Consider the following 18690-nt stretch of genomic DNA (forward strand, 5'->3'; position numbering starts at 1 on the left):
TGGGGATACATAATACACAAGGCATGTTCTCTGCCCTTGAGAAGTAAACCGTCCTCTGGCATAGGCCTGGGCAAAAATAATCAGACAAGGGAGAAAGTGGTAGAGGGCAGAGAAAAGCTTCGTGGAGAAGGTGACATTTGAAACGCCCACTTCATTCCACTTGATTTCTTCAAACTATCAATGTGTGTGTGCGTGCAGGCGTGTGTGTGTGTGTGTGTGTGTGTGTGTGTGTGTGTGTGTTGGGGGGGGCGTAATAAATTTTATTTAGATTGGGCTTGGCAATACAAAGTAAAGTACAGTAAAAGAGAAAATTCTGTGGGAAAAGCCCGTTTTTCCTTGTCATCGTGGAAATTTATTCTACCCTGCAACAACATCGAATTCTAAGAGATTTGGCTTTTAAAGTACTTACTCTTTCTTTTCTTGGCACCTATCCTAACCTTGTTAAGTGGCATTATCTGTGATTTCTGATTACAGCTTTTATCCTCCTTGGCTGTGCCGATGCTTGATATGTTTGTTTTTCTCCCGCATTTTCATTTAGAAGTTCCCAAATGCACATTGGTTCCCTGCCAGATTGCATAAGCCCTGTGATGTGTCTGGTTTTTCTTCTCCAATCAAAGACTAAACTTGGAGAAGTATATCATGTGTCAGATTTCTCTCAAGTCCCAGGCATCACAGTCAAGGTCTGGATGCTGTACAAGAGAGTTTCTCACCAATGCCACTATTGGCATTTGGGGCTGAATAAGTCTTTGTTGAGGGGTAGGGCAGCTCTCTTGTGCATCTAAGGATAGCTAGCAGCCTCCCTGGCCTCTAACCCATTAGATACTAGTAGCACCTCCTTTCTTAGATGTGACAATAACCAATGACTTCAAACATTGCCAAATGTCCCCTGAAGGATAAGCTTGCCCCCATTGAGAACCACTGCTCTGAGGAAAACTCTGTCGTGGTGGCAGCCATAGTAGGAAGCGCAGTTACTAGTCACTCTGGAAGCCACTGGGTGGCCTGCAGGAGGGAAATAACACTGAGCAGAAGCAGGATGCTAAATTGCTGACCTCCCGAGTCTGGGTTTAAGCAAGATGGATGGTGGCACTCATCCACTCAAGACTGCGTAGAGGGGAATGCCTTCCCTCCCCCAAACCAGTACTTCCCCAACTCCACCCCCACAACCCACCCATTTCAGGCTCTTGGAACACGCTTAAAAAGCATCAAGAGTACAAAAAATAGTTTGTTGGTGTATACACTATTAATATTTGCCATATCAGAAATCAATACTGAGGAACTTGCAAGATTTTCATTCATTTGTTTAAAAAATAACAGTCAACCGAAGATATATATTTATATAAATAGTGTGCTTTATGAAAAATAACTGCTTTTTCTTTCAAAAATAGTGAGAAGGGGGGCACTGTCTTACATGTTTGCACACCTTTTTAATAGCTAGCTTAGCAGAAAGGAAAGGGATTCTCATTTGTGCTTCTTCATGCAGTCTGTTGTGATATGACCCATCAAGTGGCCCCCAGCAATTAGACTGAGATGAGCAAATAATGTGTTCATAGTATTATAACCAGAGTTTCGACCTTGAAGGGGCTCTGATGAAAGAGCTTCAAGAAAACCCCAGGAATCTCTAGACCACACTCTGAGAAACCACGCCTCTAAACTTAACATGCCACACTTGTAACAACTCAGTTAGCTTAAAGGCTGAGAGCGTCTGTAAAAACAAGGATCTCTAGGGATGGGGGAACTTCTTTGTTTAGACCTGAGGGTGAATGTGTTTAATCAGACTACTCTGTTCCAGAGATCTAGCAAGAGCACCAGTACAGGAAAAAACGAATGGGGGTAATTTGAAGAACACAGTACCTCGAGGGAGGACACGGCTCAGTAAGAGAGGAGTAGGAGAATAGTGGGCTCTCTGCAATAAGAAAGAGAACGTACAGAAAGAAGAAGATAAATGCTTTTGTAATCTTTCCTGTGATCCTGATGGATTCAGTCTTGTGTAAGCCATTGCTAGCTGCCGTAGTGCTGAGCCTGGGTCCAGCAACTGGCGAAAGGCATAGTATAGTGACAAGATTTTTTTAAAAGAGGAGGATAGGGAAGAAGGCAACTTCAACACTGGACTCCAGGCCAACGATGACCTGGCCTTTAAAAGTGTCACATTTGATTGTTATGACCAATAATATCTTAAAGAGCCTCAAAACTTCCATTTGAATATATGGTTGTACTTTGCATTCCAAGCGACTCTGGTTGCCATTGGAGAATGCCAGGTTTCGGAACATTGATTCAAGGAGTTCATGAAAGCATGAAAAGTCCACAATTTCCCAGTGAGACACACAATGCAGATATTCTGAATGGGAGCCCCTGTGCTCACCTAGAAAGTGTTGCCCCTTTGACACTAAAGGTTTGTCCGTTTTCCAATCTCAACAGCGCTGAAATTGCATCTTTTTTCTAAAAAGATGGTAGGATTGTCTCAAAATGAGATGGCCCCTCTGCTCTCCATAGCAAATAGGGGGAGAAAGGTAATGGCTTTGTAAACTTGGACTGATAGAAGCCAGATCTTGGCAATTAAAGGAAGCCCTGTCAATGTCTAGATCACTTGGTTGGTCTGGCTTATCAAAATAAGCAAAGAAGTTCTATGGCATGTTTATTGTTACCTAATTTTGTGTGCTCTGGTCCTTTTCAATTGGGGACATTTGGACCAGTGTGGACTCGTGTTGGTGATATTTTCCAAATAAATCTGAACACACAGTAGTCAGTTGCTTCATAAGAGAATCATGCCATGCTCTCAATGTATCACATATTTTTTTATCCAGAGTTATTAGAGACTCTTCATTTAGAACTCACCAGCCTCAGAGAGAAGACAAGGTAAAGGTCACAATTCCCATTTTACCGCTGCAGAAACAATCTCTACAAGATCAAAGCTTTCTCCTAATTCTGGAACAAGGTAGTTTCATGCATTTGTTCAGGAACTATGAATGTGGCCCTTGCTCCTTAAGTAGATGACTGAGAATCAGTGGCATGGCCTTTATCAGCCTCTCAATTCAAGAAGTCCTGGCTTACTAGAACAAGATCTCGATTCTGTGGCCTAGGAGTGACACACTGGGAAGATAGCTACAAGGTCAACAGTTTGAAACCACCGGCTGCTTTGGGAGAGAAAGATGGAGTTTTCTAATCCCATAAAGATTAACAGTCTCGGAAACCCTATCCTATATGGGTTGCTATGAGTCAGCATTGACTCAATGGCTGTGAGTTCGAGTTTGTTTTCCTGTGGTGCTACCCATTGGAGGCCATACCATATCATTTTAGTAATCCATTTTCCAACAATCTGTCCAACTCTGTAGTAATCTAAGTGGACCACAGATAAGATGGATAACCATAGCAAACAGCCAGTCAGTAACTCCAAAACAGTCCTAGATGAATTCTCCCATCGTTGAAAGCACTCCTCTTGCTCAAAAGACAGAGGGCCAAGTTCTATGTTTCATACCAAGACCAATGTGTGCACGCAGCCTTCAGGCTACATGTTTGTGGAGTCAGGACTTGTATGTAGTGCAGGCCTTTCTGGGGACCGTGTTCACTTGTGCAACAGATGTGTGTAACAAAGGACAACGAATTAACAGGCATGCTATTCACTAGACTGCCTTCTCTTCTGTTTGGATCTATCCATTCTCCTTGGTACACTATATGGAAACGCTTCTCCTTCTGGTCATGTCCCTTTCCCTACTTCCCCATAAAACATGCTTTCTGTCTGGAGGTACAACAAGACACCCAGTTAGATCAAACCTAACACATCTCTGTCACAAAGCGACTACCAGCTGCCGCCGATGATTGTCACCTACGGGGAGACCCTCCTCACTACACAGAGCCTACTTGAGGAGTGCCTTTTTTTTCCCCTTGATCCTCATTATTTAACAGTGTGTGCCGATTACTCAAAGCGATATGGGCAGGCCCTGGTAAATATAGCGTTGCTGTAGTGTTAACTTTTTATAAGGTAATGCTCAGGTTGCCTGCAGTGTCTAAAATTACTCTGTGGCCAGGGCCCCCTGCTTTATCGCTTTCTATAGTTTTAAAGTAGTTTGAAGCTTGAATAACATAAAATAACATAATATAATGTTATTTATGTTATTTCCCACGTGAAGAACGCCTGTAAACCTTGCAGTATTGAAACTCAGTGAACAAGGCATCTTAGACAAGCTGAAAAACAAATGGTGGTACGATAAGGGGGAATGTGGAGCCAAGGACTCCGGGAGTAAGGTCAGTCGCTGAAGGTCTTTTTGTACTGATTAGCAATCACATTTTGACCCACTGTTTATTTTCCACCCTCAAATGGCTTTCCTTCCCAACACACACTCCCTGACACAGTGGGACCCCTTTATAACACCAGCACGCAGGCAAAAGGCAAACACCAGCCTCCGCTGTGTGCCCCCCGGCGCCAATCATTGAGTCGATAGAGCTGCTGTTGTGATCAGGGAACTCAATCCGGCCCCACCGTGTTTCCAATGCTGTAAAAGAATGAGCTGTGTTATAAGGGGGTTTTACTGTATTTCACATGTCAAAAGTTCAAAGAAACAAAAAAACCTAACAACAATCACCCGTCTACCCCCCACCCCCCAAAAGAGATCCAGTTGTGACAGTACTTTTTTCTTAACCTCTTGCAGTGGCAGAGACTTTGTCGTTGTAAATACCTTTGCTTCTTAAGATATTATGTCGATCCCATCTGATAACAAGTCAAACAAGTCAATATCAAAGACTCGGCTCTGTACACAAAGTGACAAGCCTCAGCCCAGCTGTGGCTGTAGTGCGTTCAGCATCCACTTTGGATCGCAGAGCTCATTAAGTCTGTCACACTTCCCCCTTCCGATGGTCTCATTTGAATCGCTGTACAGAATAGTTTAACAATTTCGCCGCATGCTCCTCGACGGTGTACATTGTCAGGCCAACATCACATTGATAAGCATGAAACACTCTTCCCCACCTCCTTCCTGCCCCCCTTCGCTCCCCTAAGAGAGTTCTTTTTTAGTTTCAGTTTTTTGCCTCTCCTTTTTTTGAACTAATATCGTGGTATCAGTTAATTCATTTCATGAAATGCCACTCATTTTCCCTGTGCAGTGAACCATTTTGCTACTGGTCTTTTACATCCCACATCAGGGAATTCTGTAACTCTTGTGAAATTTGAATATGTGGAACTTGAAACTGTCCTTGTGGCTAGAGCTTAGGTGGGCTAGGTCAAAGAACATTTCACCCCCATCAAATAACACCACACACACACACACACACACACACACACACGTGTAATGGCAGAAAAGGGTTTACTGGAAATTGGAAATAAACATCTTTGCAGAGAGCATCACTAGCCTCCTCCTTCAGGAGATGGTCCACTGCTTCCTTAGTGACAAAAATGCATACTACTGCCATTCATCCTAAAAGAGTGACAGTTTCAAGGTTGTTGTCCACATGAGACACTTGCACACCTAGTTCCCTTCGAACCATGTGATTCACGGCCAATTGGCCTTTTCATTAGGCAAACAAGCTTAGGGCTGGTGCCCTAACTAGAAACAAAAAAAACATGGCCACACGGTCTTTGCATTGAATTCTTTGAGTGGTCCCAGCACTAGCTGAGCCGTGGAGAGTTGTGTCAGCATTGGTCATCATCTAGTCACTCAGTTATCATTTAAATAAGACACTCGATTCACTGCTTTAACCATTTGGGTGTTCCATTCAATTCCAACAGCAGCAAAATGGTTACATCCCCTCTAAAAAGACTACAAAATGCTATTTTATTTTATTTTTCCAAAGAAAGACTCCTGGCCTTTGGTGTGTCCTACCTCAAGGTAGGGCTCAAGGCACCAACTTTGACCGTTCCATTGTTCAGCAGTTCCGATTCTGCTTTTTCGTCCAGGCAGACAGCTTAGTCAGATTTGCACAGTTTGACCTGAAAGTCAGTGACCGGCTTCCTTTCTTTACTTCCCCCTGCCCCCTCCCCTATGAAATAGAAAGTAGACAAGTGGAATATTTTTAGTAGTACCCGTAATAGTCCTAGTACTAGTAGTAGTATTCTCTACTACCTACTCCCTGGAGTACAATCTAAAAATTAGCTGAACTTTTTTTTTTTAACCATCAGCCTCCTGGAGAATCCTTCTGATTTATATGGAGCCAATCCAGAAGCCAATGGTTCCTTCCTGACAGTTTTAAGCTCCCAGGAAGATGGAATAGAGCCAATTCTTGAGCTACCCCCTTATTCTTGCAGCACAGCCGCTTGCTGTCTTGATTTTAACTAGGGTGAGAAGTTAGCTACCACTCTCCAAAGGGAGAAAATATTTCTCAGCCACTGAGGGAGAGGGAAAAGTAAACCTTTTTTTTTTTTTTTTTTGGAAGTGACCCTTGTGTAGTAAGTCCCCAGATAAGAATATCAGGAACCTCTAAGATTCTCACCTGGTACCTTTAAAGGCTAGCTGGCAAAGTTTGTCACGGGGAGAACAAGGGAGAAAGGGGTGTTGCGGGGCAGAGAGAGGAAAGAGTGCTTCAAGTTCCCAAATGAAAAGAGTGTTACATTTCTAGAGATTATGTCACAGCTCAAGTCTGGCAAATGGTGCATATTGCGGCTGGCAGAGGAATAAACTGTGCTTGTGTTTACGCTTTGATTCCCATGGCCCAGTGGTGTGTCCTTGAGTTGTTGAACACCATTTTGAGGTCCTACGTGACTTAAGGAATCAAACAAAAGACTGTTGAGGTGAGGATCACAACTGTTAACAGAAGCACAGTCTACCATCGGGCTGGTCATTGTGAGACATTAGCCAATTGCCAGAGTTGAGTCATAACACTTACATCAATGTTTAGTGATTTTACAACTTAGAACTCTCCTATACTCTTGTGTTGTCTTATAATGTCCCAGTGCCTTTGTTTTCCCCAAGAACTAATCACATTGTTCATTTCTCTTAGGACAAGACCAGCGCTCTGAGCCTTAGCAACGTGGCAGGCGTTTTCTATATACTTGTCGGCGGTCTGGGGCTGGCCATGATGGTGGCTTTGATAGAATTCTGTTACAAATCACGGGCAGAGTCCAAGCGCATGAAACTCACAAAGAACACCCAAAACTTTAAGCCTACTCCTGCCACCAACACTCAGAATTACGCTACATACAGAGAAGGCTACAACGTGTATGGAACAGAGAGTGTTAAGATCTAGGGGTAGGTAAAGGTCTAGTAAACTAATCTGCCTAACTTTTCTGTGTGTTCATCTCTTTCTTTCCATTCTTGCTTTGTCTTTTGATTTGGTTTATTGTTTCAAGCATTGTCTTTTCTTCGCAACCAGTTCATTCTTTGGAAACAATGGCTGTGCTTTCTCATCAGGCCACGGTGCTTTTCTAATAGCCGATTCATAATTACATTGAGGTCTGTGACCCAAAGAGAACACTAAAATTCTCTAGAGCTGCACTGCTCAATTGACATATATGCAAATTACACATGTGGGCCACATACATACATAATTTTTGATGCGCTCACAGCACATTCAAAACGAGGGTGGGGGGGGGATAGAAAACAGTGACATTTAGCCTAATCACACATGTAGGGCTTTCAAAACATTTGTGGGAAAATGGGATTCAAAGATAATGGATTTTTTTTCATCGACAAACTTTCTGAAGCCCTCTCATATTTTATTAACCCAGTTATGATATCAACATGCTATCAGTATAAAAATTAATGATGAGTAATAGTAAGTTCTTTCATACTAAGTCTTAGAAATTTGACCTTTCAGCACATCTCAGTTTTTACCAGCTACATATCAAATGGCCAATGGTTATGTGTAGCTATGGCTACCGGATTGGGTAGAGCAGTTCTAAAGAAAGCAGCTGCTTTGAATGGCTGTTAATATCGGGGATGAATGGGAGGCCTTGCCACCTTAAGTGGTTCCCTGTTCCATAGGGGAATTGAGGTTCTTTTAGCAACCAATTTAAATGTGTCTCAATTTTCTTCATCTTGAGTCCCTTTGTTGTCCTTTCCTTAGAAATCATGTCCGGTAAGTATCTCCCAAAGGACAGTGGGGGCTCCCTCTGGCTGGCCACTCCCAAATATATACTCGGATGAGCCTGTCTGAGGCCATCTTGATTCTGGCAGCTATGGTCAAACCCCACTGATAGCACAAAGATATCCAAAGGCCAGCTTGAAATTAGGAGCCAGGTACATTCTGAATGTGTTGAAAAGCACATGCTCTAGTCTTGGTACCCCCAAGTTCATCTGTCATCACTAACACTCCTACCTGAAGTGGAACTGAACAATTGGCAATGTCATCTCGCTCATTTGAGGAGGAAAATGTTTGACCCCATGAGTAAAATTACCATGTTGCACCTCTACAAAGGTATTTGTGTATTGTCCTTCTTGTATTTCACATTAAGGATCTACATACAGCCTTTAAAATAATAATAATAATAATACTATTTGAATCCAAATCAATCATTTGCTTTCATGAAGGAAAGCATCATCTCATTTGGTGAATTTGTTGATTGTTCATTTCTGCTGCTGATGGTAACATTTTACTGCAAGGTCTCTACTGCACTGACCAGGGTTCCCATTGCATTTTGTGTGTATGATATATGGTTTCATCTATAATTAGCATTGTTTGCATGCGCACACTTAATGTGCTTGCTCCCTTTCAATGTTGTACTCTTTGAATAATTTACGTAGGTTCATTAAAGTTTTGTGTATTTTATTTGCTTTGTCTTAGGACCGTTAATCATCCCAATTTCTGAGGTACTGACATCCAAATAACTAAAACACCTTAAGTCTATATGACACTTTCCCAAGCATCCTCATTTGATGTAAACATCAGTCAGATAGTATTTGCCCTTTGAGGTAACCCAGCCATATCAAGTGCTGGCCCAAAACAACACATCTGAGTATACTGGATCTTTGCACACACATACAGCCTCCAATCTCTCTTGGCCGGGGGCCTCCAGAAACTTTGAAAACAAAGGAGAAATTCAGTCAAATGGAGAGCAGATTCCACTGGGCCACAAAAATCCGCTTTGAGGGATGTGGGATGGGTCCTGCGGCGATTCTGAGTTTCTCACAAGCATCGATGCTATCCACAGAGTAGAAAGATCATGAGGAAAATTATCTCAGAGAATTTAACCTTAAAAAAAAAGGAAGAAGAGTAAGTAAATGGGATCCACCAGCCTGCGTTCAATGGGCAGGCTTTTCGTGATCCTGAGATGGAGTGTCGGAACATCACCCCTGAGGGAAGAGCCTCAGAACCCAAGTCTGCTCCTCTGGCTTGCGTTTGGTCATCTTGGCTGACCTACTTTTATGAAGCAAAAGTCGGAGTAATGGAGGCCCGCACACACACACACACACACACACACACACACACACACACAAGGAATGCAGTTTAATAGATGCTGAGCCAGCGTGGTTATGGCCCCGCTAGCTAGCACCTTGGTAACCATCTCCGGGATAAAGTGGAAAGAAAAGCCGGGAAGAGCCTCTGCAAACAAATCGGTTCTCCGAGTCTGTGTGAAGTCTCAAGACAAGAAGGAAGGCGGGCCAGGAGACCTTATATGTGTCAGTCAAGAGGCCCAATGCAGGAAAAGAAAAATAGCCAACTGCAGCCAGTTGGCTGATGGAGAGGGAGATCCTCACCCATTCATCTCTTATTTTCCAAGAAGTTCTGGAATATTTCCCAGCAACTTCTAGCTTGTTGCCTAGTTCTTAGACTTCTGGTTCTGTGGCCTGGCCTGGGGTCTATTCAGGGGCAGCGAGATCAAGGTGTACCCTGAGATTAAACTTTGACTGCTAATTATCAGGGCCAACCTCAGAGAATCATAGTCCCAGGAATTCTTTAGGAGGAGGTCTTGGGATGTTGGAAATCGTTAACATGCTCACTTTCTAACCAAAAGGTTAAAGGTGCCTCCGAAGAAAGGTCTGGTGGTCTACTTCCAAAATAATCAGCCCTAGAATATTCTTTAGGAAGGATGACTTAGGGGAAAATCACCTCCAAAAAATATGGTCCAGGTGAAATCTAGGTTTTATGGGGAAGAAAATAAAACAACTGAACTCATAGTCAACTAGTCGACTCCGATCGACATCAGCCCTGTACAGTTTCTGAGACTATACATCTTTAGGGGAGCAGATAGCCTCATCTTTCTCCCACAATCCAACTGAGGGGGTCTCAACTACTAGCACCACCTGAGCTCCTTGGTTTTATGAAAGTCATCCTTAAAAGTGGAAGGAGTACTCTCCATGCTCCCTGGTGATGATGGGCTCGAGATTATTGGACTCATGAGAACTCATGCCACAGCCTCAGCTCTTGTGTGGCACTCACAAGGAACCCTTGTGGTGCAGTTGAGTTAAGCACAGAGCCGCGAACCACAAGATTGGTGGTTTGAACCCACCAGACTTGGAAACCCTATGGGGCAATTCTAAACAATCCGAGGGGGTCGCTATGAGAAAGGAGCAACCCAACAGCAATGCGTTAAGGAGCAGACAGCCTCTTGTCTATGTGCTGCCTCTCTGGCTACTGAGCAGCTACTGGCGGAGCGACTCCCAAGCATGCCTTGGCAGGTGGTTGGCCATCAGGCGCTTCAGATTCACCGTGCCTTCATCTTGCTTGTAGCGCTAAGAATGCATCGCACTTTCCTCGTTGCTGTTCAGAACCGCCCCGACCTCTCGGTTTTTCTTCAATGGTGTTTTGTGTGCTTGTTTGAGGGGGGGGGATCCAGTTTCCCATTTAAAAGAGATTATCCTAGATGGAGTAGGTAGTGAACATATTGGTGTTCTTCATGAACAGACTTTGACTTCTGTGAAAGTTAAAATCAGGAAATGATACAGTAAGAGTTAGTGAGACTATACACCTGGACCAACAGGTTACAGCATGATAAACAGGCCAAAGATTGTAGCTGTCAAGGACTTTGTCTCGTTTGGATCCACAATCAATGCTCATGAAACCAGAAGTCAAGAAAGCAAAAGATCCATTGCACTGGGTAAATCTGCTGCACAAGACCTCTTTAGAATAGTGAAAAGCAAGGGTGTTAATGTGAGGACTAAGGTGTGACTGACTTAAGCCATGATATTTTCAATTGCTCCATACACATATGAGAGTTGGACATTGAATAAAGAAGCCAAAAGAAGAATTAATGTGTTTGAATTCTGGGACTGGGGGAAATATGAAAAGTACCATGGACTGCCAAAAGAACAAACAAGTCTGTCTTGGATGAAGTATGGCCAGACTGCTCCTTAGAGGCAAGGATGGCAAAACTTCGTCTCATGTATGTTGGACATGTTGTCAGGAGAGACCAGTCCACGGTGAAGGACATCATGCTTGGAAAAGTAGAGGGGCAGCATAGGATAGGAAGGTCCTCAAGGGGATGGGTTGACACAGTGGCTGCAACAATGGGTTCAAGCTTAGGAACAATTGTGATGATGCAATTGTGTCGTTCTGTTGCGGATAGGGCCACTGTAGGCCAGAATCGAGGGGGACAGCCTTTGATCTTTCTGCCATAATTATAAAAACCTCCCCAAGCTTTGATATAGATTAAATCGCTAGACTTGGGACACTAACGTTTCTGAGAAAGAGGTCACCTGCTTCCATGGCAATCGTAGTCTACTCTCCTTGGGGCTATTGGCCTTCACATGCATCTCTTATATTCTCCTTTGAGATTCTTATTCCAGGGCCGGTGGGTGATAGTGCTTGGGCCAGTCTTCTGGGATTGAGCATAGTGTTGGCTTGGGAGAGAAAACTGCATGCCATCCATGGAGAGAAAAAGGGTGGTGGAGTGAGCTTGAAGAGAAAGCCAATAAGGCAGCCTTCTGTGTTCGGAGTCAGGGGGCAAGCAGGTGAATAAATGCAAGAATCCCCTCCATCAGGAAGGTGCCATCCGCATCTCCATCAGCCCCACGGCATCAGGACACAGACACCCGTGGATGCCAAATCCTTTCCGGAGTCTTAGGGTTCTGGTTTCCTCGTGCAAAGGGTGGTCTCTTCCAAGTGCCGGATTTTAGGAACTAACTTCATAGGTATCAAGGAAAACGAGCAGTCGATTTTCTTCTCACCGTCCAAATGGATTGTAATCCAACAAGTCAGACAACACTGTTTACCTTCTGTCATGGGTAAACAGTCCTTTATCACAGGTTCTGCCATTAGAATACCCTACATGGTGTACTTGTTCTGACTAGCTGTATTTAAATACCACTAAGCCTTTTGAGTATACTTAAAGCCTAAGCAATTACAGTCTGGAGTTAGACATCATGCAATGCCTGTATGATGCTTAGCGCCGTGTGCATAGTAGAGAACGAACCTCAATCTAACCTATTGCAAAACATTTGCATTGGGCTAAAGAATGTAGCCAGCCAGATTCTTGCCTAAAGATAACCAAATGGGATGCAATCACAGGGTTTGTTTGTTTGTTTGTTTGTTTGTTTGTTTGTTTTGTTTGTTCCTGAGATAGACTAAACCAGGAAACACTGCTGATTTCCCAAGTGAAAGCCCCTTCAAATGTCTATGTCCCCTTGCCTTTGCAGATCCCTTCCCACTGGAGGCATGTGACAAGAGGAATCACTGAAACCGTGGCTGCTTCAAGGATCCTGAGCCAGATTTCACTCTCCTTGGTGTCGGGCATGACACGAATATTGCTGATGGTGCAATGACCTTTCAATAGGAAAAACTGATTTTTTTTTTCCTTCAGTGCCTTATGGAACACTCTGAGACTCGAGACAATGCAAACCACCATCGAAATCTTTTCGCTTTGCTTGAAAAAAAAGTAAAATAAAAACCAACCAACAAATGGACATGCAAGATTCCAGTATGTGAGGGAAAAAAATCTTATTAAAAAATCAATTCAACAAAAGCCATTCTTTGATACCACTGCACAGTATAAAAACACCATATTCTGTAACACACACACACACACACACACACACACACACACACGCTCACACAACAAAACACATACAAATTTAAAATTCCAGTTCAGCCAATAGGCCCATCTTAGCTAAAGTAATCAATTCCTCCTGACTTCAAAAACAAAACATCTTTGACTCCCTGTGTTTGGGAAGACAGACTGGCATTTCTCCTAGGATCTGCTGACCCGATGTCTTTGGTACTTCCTATTGGTGGTGATGTTCTGTGTACCCTATTTCCTTTCAACGTGGCTGACGTGTATATCTTTAGACGAGAACCGCAACACTTGGCAAATTCAAAGCAGTTGGGGAAAGGGCCTCAACCGTGACATCTCTGTATTCTAGACTTGGCTTTGTGAACCTGCACTGGTAACTTCCCACGCTGTGAAGGGATTAACAGAGCACGGGAATGCACTCCTGCTGGGTAGCAAGGGGACGGGCACTATCAGGCATACCTCTCGGTGCTTTCCCCTAAAACGGATCCCGGGGCTTTCCAAGACGCCTGGAATTTCCACTCACAGATCTGTTTTTCTTGCTTCCGTGTGTATTTTAAAGCCAATATCGCTGAGTATTTTGCATTGAGGTGCAGGAAAGGCTGCCTATACTCCCAGATGTGTTTAGAATATCTTTCTCAGAAACAACACTGTGTTTAGCTCTGCTTTCTCTGCTAAGTATGCCTTTCAAGTGTACACCACGGAGACAGGACCACGTCGCAAGGAGGGCCAGCGAGTTCAGACCGCCGTTCTCAATCTGACTTTATTCTTGCTAGGTCTGGCCTGCCAGCTGTAGCCTGTTTGTGCCCGTGGCTCTCCGTCCGACTGCATGTTTCCTTTCCTAGTCTGCAAAGATGAAAATGCACTCCCAGACCTACTGCTAAACCGAGGGCCTCAGCATCACTCCTAGGCCCTTGCTTGGAGCAGTCTTTCGACGGACTCTCTTAGAAGATCGCTCCCCTACTCCATGGCTATCTAGTAAGTAATTGTGTACCTGCCATTGACATCATCAGACCAGACCAAGGAAATCGTCTCCGCTCACTAATTACCTCCTATATAACAGTGTAGGCTTTTTGTAGTTCAGTAGTGGGCTCTCATCGGTGACATGCGTGCATTGGGAAGTTTCCAGACTGTAAGACCGAGGAGCTCGCTCACTTTCATTCCCCCACGTGTGACCCTTAGATGGTTAGTGGGCGCGCTGCACATGTGCTCTTGTCTTCAGAAGAGAAAGGAAGAAGTCTCTTTCCAATGAAATGCTTTCAGAAAAGTGTAATATAGACTTTCACACCCCCCCAAAAAAAAGTGTGTCATAAACAAATAACTCACCTGTCACATCTTACATGGTATTGAACTAAAAAGAAAGCTGTTGTGTTTCTGTTTTGCTTTTCTGTTTGGTTTGACTTTGGGGTTTTATTTTTGTTTTATCACAAAACTGTGACCTTTCAACTTCCAAATGCTATAACGTCCCCAGCACGGGAAGCGAATGCCGTACAAATATGAAGTTGTATAAAGCAACCCAACCAACCTACACACAAAAGGTTTCATAGGCACTGTATAAAGAGAATGTATGCTTATTGACTCAAATCAGTTTTTCAGAGAGATGACTTCACTGAGATGAAGAGGCGGGTAAATTGGTTTGATATTTTTTAAAAACTTGCATGTTTAAAAAAAAATCTTGATTGCTTCAAATTTCTGCTACTAACTTCATGCTAGGGGAGTTTGGCGGTAGTCACTTGAGGATTTTTTTTCCAATTCTTTCTTTTTGTTGTTAAAGCTGTACTTCAGTGACAGAAAAATTGCCAAGCAAACTAATGGTCGTAAAAGCGTAAACTGCATGTGTGGGCATAAATTACAAAGCCTCAATGCCATTGAGGTATTGTACAAAGTTTTAATACATTTTGTAAATAAAATTGTAAAGAAAGACTTCTGTTTCTGTGCTTTGACTAACTGTTCAACATCTGCTTGGAAGCAGGTGTCAAGTTAGTACTCACCGGTCTTCAACTGAAGTCAGGCTCTGAATTCTCAACCCAAAGGGCCCTGTGCCACCAAGACCTTAGATTCTGGGTGTCAGGATCACCAATGGTGAGAGAGTGTTTACAAACAGCAAGAAGCAGCATTTCAGCTCAATGTGTAAAGAAGGGAAAATTTGACTTCAAGACTCTTCATCCCCATTCCTTATACCCTCCACACTTTGGGACCAGAAACTTGCCTGTATCCTGACCTTGAACTAGTCTTCTCACTCCCAGATCTGACCTCCCAAGGAAGTGCCTAAGCTCAGGACTGATGAACTTCAATGGGACTAAAAATTATTTCCATAACTCACTGACAAGTGTATGTCCCAGTAAACAAACAAACAAAAGGAAACCTTTCGTCGCCATCAAGTTGATTCTGACCCATAGCAACCTGACAAGTCAGAGTAGAACTATCATTTCTGAAACTGAAAGTCAGTTTTCTCCTACGGAGCTGCTGACCTTGTTGACAGCAGCCCAATGGATAACCCACTAGGCCACCAGAGCTAGTACTCTTAGTAACTGGGCTCCGGGTCGTGCTGCTGCCTGAACGGCTGATGATAAATTAATATCCACCAAGGCCCACTGATCTAGAGTGAAAAAATCAATCAGTAATTGAGGGCTGTGGAAATTTTAGACTATTTCTAAGAGAGAAACAGGAAGTTATTGAACTACTGTGATTTGGAGAGTCTGAACTCGGAATATAACTTTAGCCAATAAATACGGCAAAGGATTCCCTAAAGACCGGTTTTCTATGATGGCAGAGCCCTGGTGTGAGTGATTGAAATGAAGGAAAGGGGATCCTTTTCAGTGGAGAAAATGAGCCAAGTTTAAAACAAAGGAAGAAAGCTACCTGGGGCTAGGGAGCAAGGAAGCTGTGCGCACAAGGCTTTGTAGAGAAAGGCAAATAGGAGTGGGCAAAGAAGACTTTCTGCAGATTCGGAAGTACAGATAGGCTGATATAAGTACACTTTCATCACCTAGCCTATAGGGTGTAGCATATGACTCTAACTTTCACGGTCTTGAAACACTGCTTAGCTCGCGAACCCCTCACGGATTGTCACTCTTTCACCACTTTCCTCTGCATTGGTGACGATGCCCAGCAGAAAAGAACTGCTCTCCAAGGTGCGGCTTCTGTGACCAGGTTGGGATGATGACCCCCTTCAGTTCAAGCACCAAACCAAATCCTGGATCTCCCAAAACAGCAGGTCTCTCTTGTAACAAGAACTTCGATTCCTTAACCTGCAGGAAAAACTCATCTCAGGCCCTGTGGCAGGTGATAGCAGAGATGGTCCGAGTGAGGTTTAGAATGTATTTTCCTTGAAGGAAGGGGTTCTTGAATTCAGCTACAGGTATTTTGTTTACCCATAGAGTCCGCTGCAAAATTTGAAGGCCGGAGCTTCAAATGACGCGGAATAAAAACGACTCTTGCTTTCTGCTTTGGTTTTCTGGCCCTGTGAAGATGCACATCTGATCACATGCTATCAGATGCCCCGAGCCCTAGCCCTCCCTTCTGTCCTCGCCTAGCCACAAGGAACCTACTTTCAGGTATGGAAACACACAGAATTTGACATCCCCTCAGGCTTTCGCTTTTTAATTTGAGGTCAGAAGAGTGGCGTCACAGTTTCACCCCTATCCTTCTGGACTGAGGGAAAGGCAAGGCCTTGGGCGAGGATGATGAGGGAGGCTGATTGTCTTTATGAGTCAAAACGAAGAAATGCAGTGCTGAGGGATTTCTTGCACCTTTCAGACTAGGTGTCATGGTCACATTGAAGACCCGGGGCTCCTTGATCAAGCATTGTTTTCAGAAGATGCAGGGATCTGTCCTTGCCCAATGCCTTCCTCCCAATTCCTTGGCATCCTCAAAACCTTAGGGTTCACCAACCCATCGATATGGGCAAAAATCCCCCAAATAGTATCATCGTCGCCAAGCATCGCTTGGACAAGAGGGTTAGGGGAAGGCATACACTCTCTTCCTCTCAAGGCCGAGGAGCACGCATAAATGATGAAGTAGCAACCTTGGCTCCTGCCCTCATCTCGGTAGCAGATGATGACTAGAATGATACTGCATTCATTCATTCATTCATTCATGCCCAATGAGCTGCTAAAAGGAAGACGTGCGAGGAGTCCAAAAGGAAGGCCTTCCTTCTAGACCTTCACTGGAATTGGTCCTTCCAACAATGTCTCCCAAAGTAAGTGATACTGCCCCCTGGGGGCACTGAAAAGATCCAGGCCATAGGCAGGGGGTGGGGGCTACAAAAGCAGATGCCTACATTTTGTCCTCAATTATAAGATATAGTTAAAAGGTTGTTAATGGCTAGGGGATGCTGAGTTTTGCTTTTGTTTTTATTTTCTGAAATGAGCGGGCAAGAGGTCAAAGAAGTTTGGGAACCTATGTTCTAACACAATCAGGGGGGTATGACTTAATCTCTCTTTGTGCCTCTAAAGCTGCGGATCTTTCCAACTGAGGAGTCACATGTGGTCCCTGCCTGGTAAGGCTTTAGCTGCAGAGCTGCAGACTGACCACTTTCCTGACAACCTGCCCACCCTCTGAACAGGAGGTGCTTGTTGACGCATGATACCCTACCTGTAAACATGGGAACGAACTGGAAATGACAGCCTGAGAAATAATCCATTCTCCATGTCAGCAGCTTTAGCAAAATTACTTCTGTAGTGGCTTCCTGGAGTTTCAATCCTGTAGCAAATGGTTGTTTTAAAATGTTCCCAATAAATATTCATTAAGCCTGGGTGAGTCAATTAACATTCTGGAGGCCGCTCACAAGAAACTTGAATGTAGGCAGACCGGGAAGAAAATGTAAAATAAAAAGGCTTTACAAATATTGCCTAACTTTGCAGTCTTCCCTCATGAGAGTGAGAGAGGGTCCCTGGTGACCAGAAAGCCTCTGTAAACCTGGTGAAGCCCTCTAAGGCCCACAGCTCCCGGTCCCATTTATAGTCCCGGTTCAAAAGAAGTGGTTACACCATCCAGCTGTACACCCTCAACCACTGCAGTAGGAGTTCCAAACTGCTCTTGCAAAAGCCATCAATGACCTACAGTACACACTTTATTACGAGAGTTGGCAAATTTTGTTCATGCATTAAATCCATCCCATCACTTGTTTTCATTAAGACAGCTGTATTGGAACACAGCCACACCCATTGGTTCACATATCGTCTGTGGCTGCTTTCACCTGACAGTGGTCAAGTTGAATGGTTTCAATCGAAACGCTATTGCTCACAAAGCCTGAAATAACGTGTTGCCACTCCTGGCTTTATCCTACTTGATAGCCCTCATCTTATTGAACCTCTTTCCAGAACTCGGAGTCCCAGGGTGGTACAAACAATTGATGTGCTTGACTGCTAAGTGAAAGGTTGGAGGTTTAAGTCTACCCAGAGGCACCTTAGAAGAAAGACCTGATGATCAACGTTAGAAAAACCTGCCACTGACAACTCCTATGAAACACAGTTCTACTTTGTCACTCCGGGGTCATGAATCAGAATCTACTTGACAGTAACCGCTGGTGGTAGTGGTGGCAGAAGCCATCTTGGAAATCTCTGTTCTGTTGCCTTCTGTGACAGCACTCTCTATTGATGTCCCTCCTTGTCTGTTGCTTCCAATGTCTCTTCTACTTCCTGGGCTTGTCATCTATTACTTATCTCTTAATACCACTGTTCTTCTGAAGTTGCCCGTCTTCCCTTCCCTGTTCTCAACCTGTCCATCTCCCCTGCCACATGATGATGGCTCCCAACTCTCCATTTCCACCTCAAACCTCCATCGTGGGCTCCAAATGTCTGTGACAGCAGCTCCAGGAG

General features: G+C 43.9%; 1 protein-coding gene across 1 annotated transcript in view; it reads left to right on the forward strand.

Annotated features, from left to right (window-relative positions):
* GRIA3 (glutamate ionotropic receptor AMPA type subunit 3) overlaps positions 1–14791 on the forward strand; it is a 400526-nt gene extending 385735 nt beyond the window's left edge. The window contains exons 17-18 of the mRNA XM_004713054.2: positions 6925–7172; positions 12498–14791. Coding sequence (XP_004713111.1) covers positions 6925–7170 — 246 coding nt within the window. The 3' untranslated portion in view covers positions 7171–7172; positions 12498–14791. The remainder of the gene's footprint in view (positions 1–6924; positions 7173–12497) is intronic.
* The last annotated feature ends 3899 nt before the right edge of the window (positions 14792–18690 follow it).

Source organism: Echinops telfairi, unplaced genomic scaffold, assembly GCF_000313985.2.
Source record: "Echinops telfairi isolate 266 unplaced genomic scaffold, ASM31398v2 ScPeMD7_6080;HRSCAF=6971, whole genome shotgun sequence".
Lineage (NCBI taxonomy): Eukaryota > Metazoa > Chordata > Mammalia > Afrosoricida > Tenrecidae > Echinops > Echinops telfairi.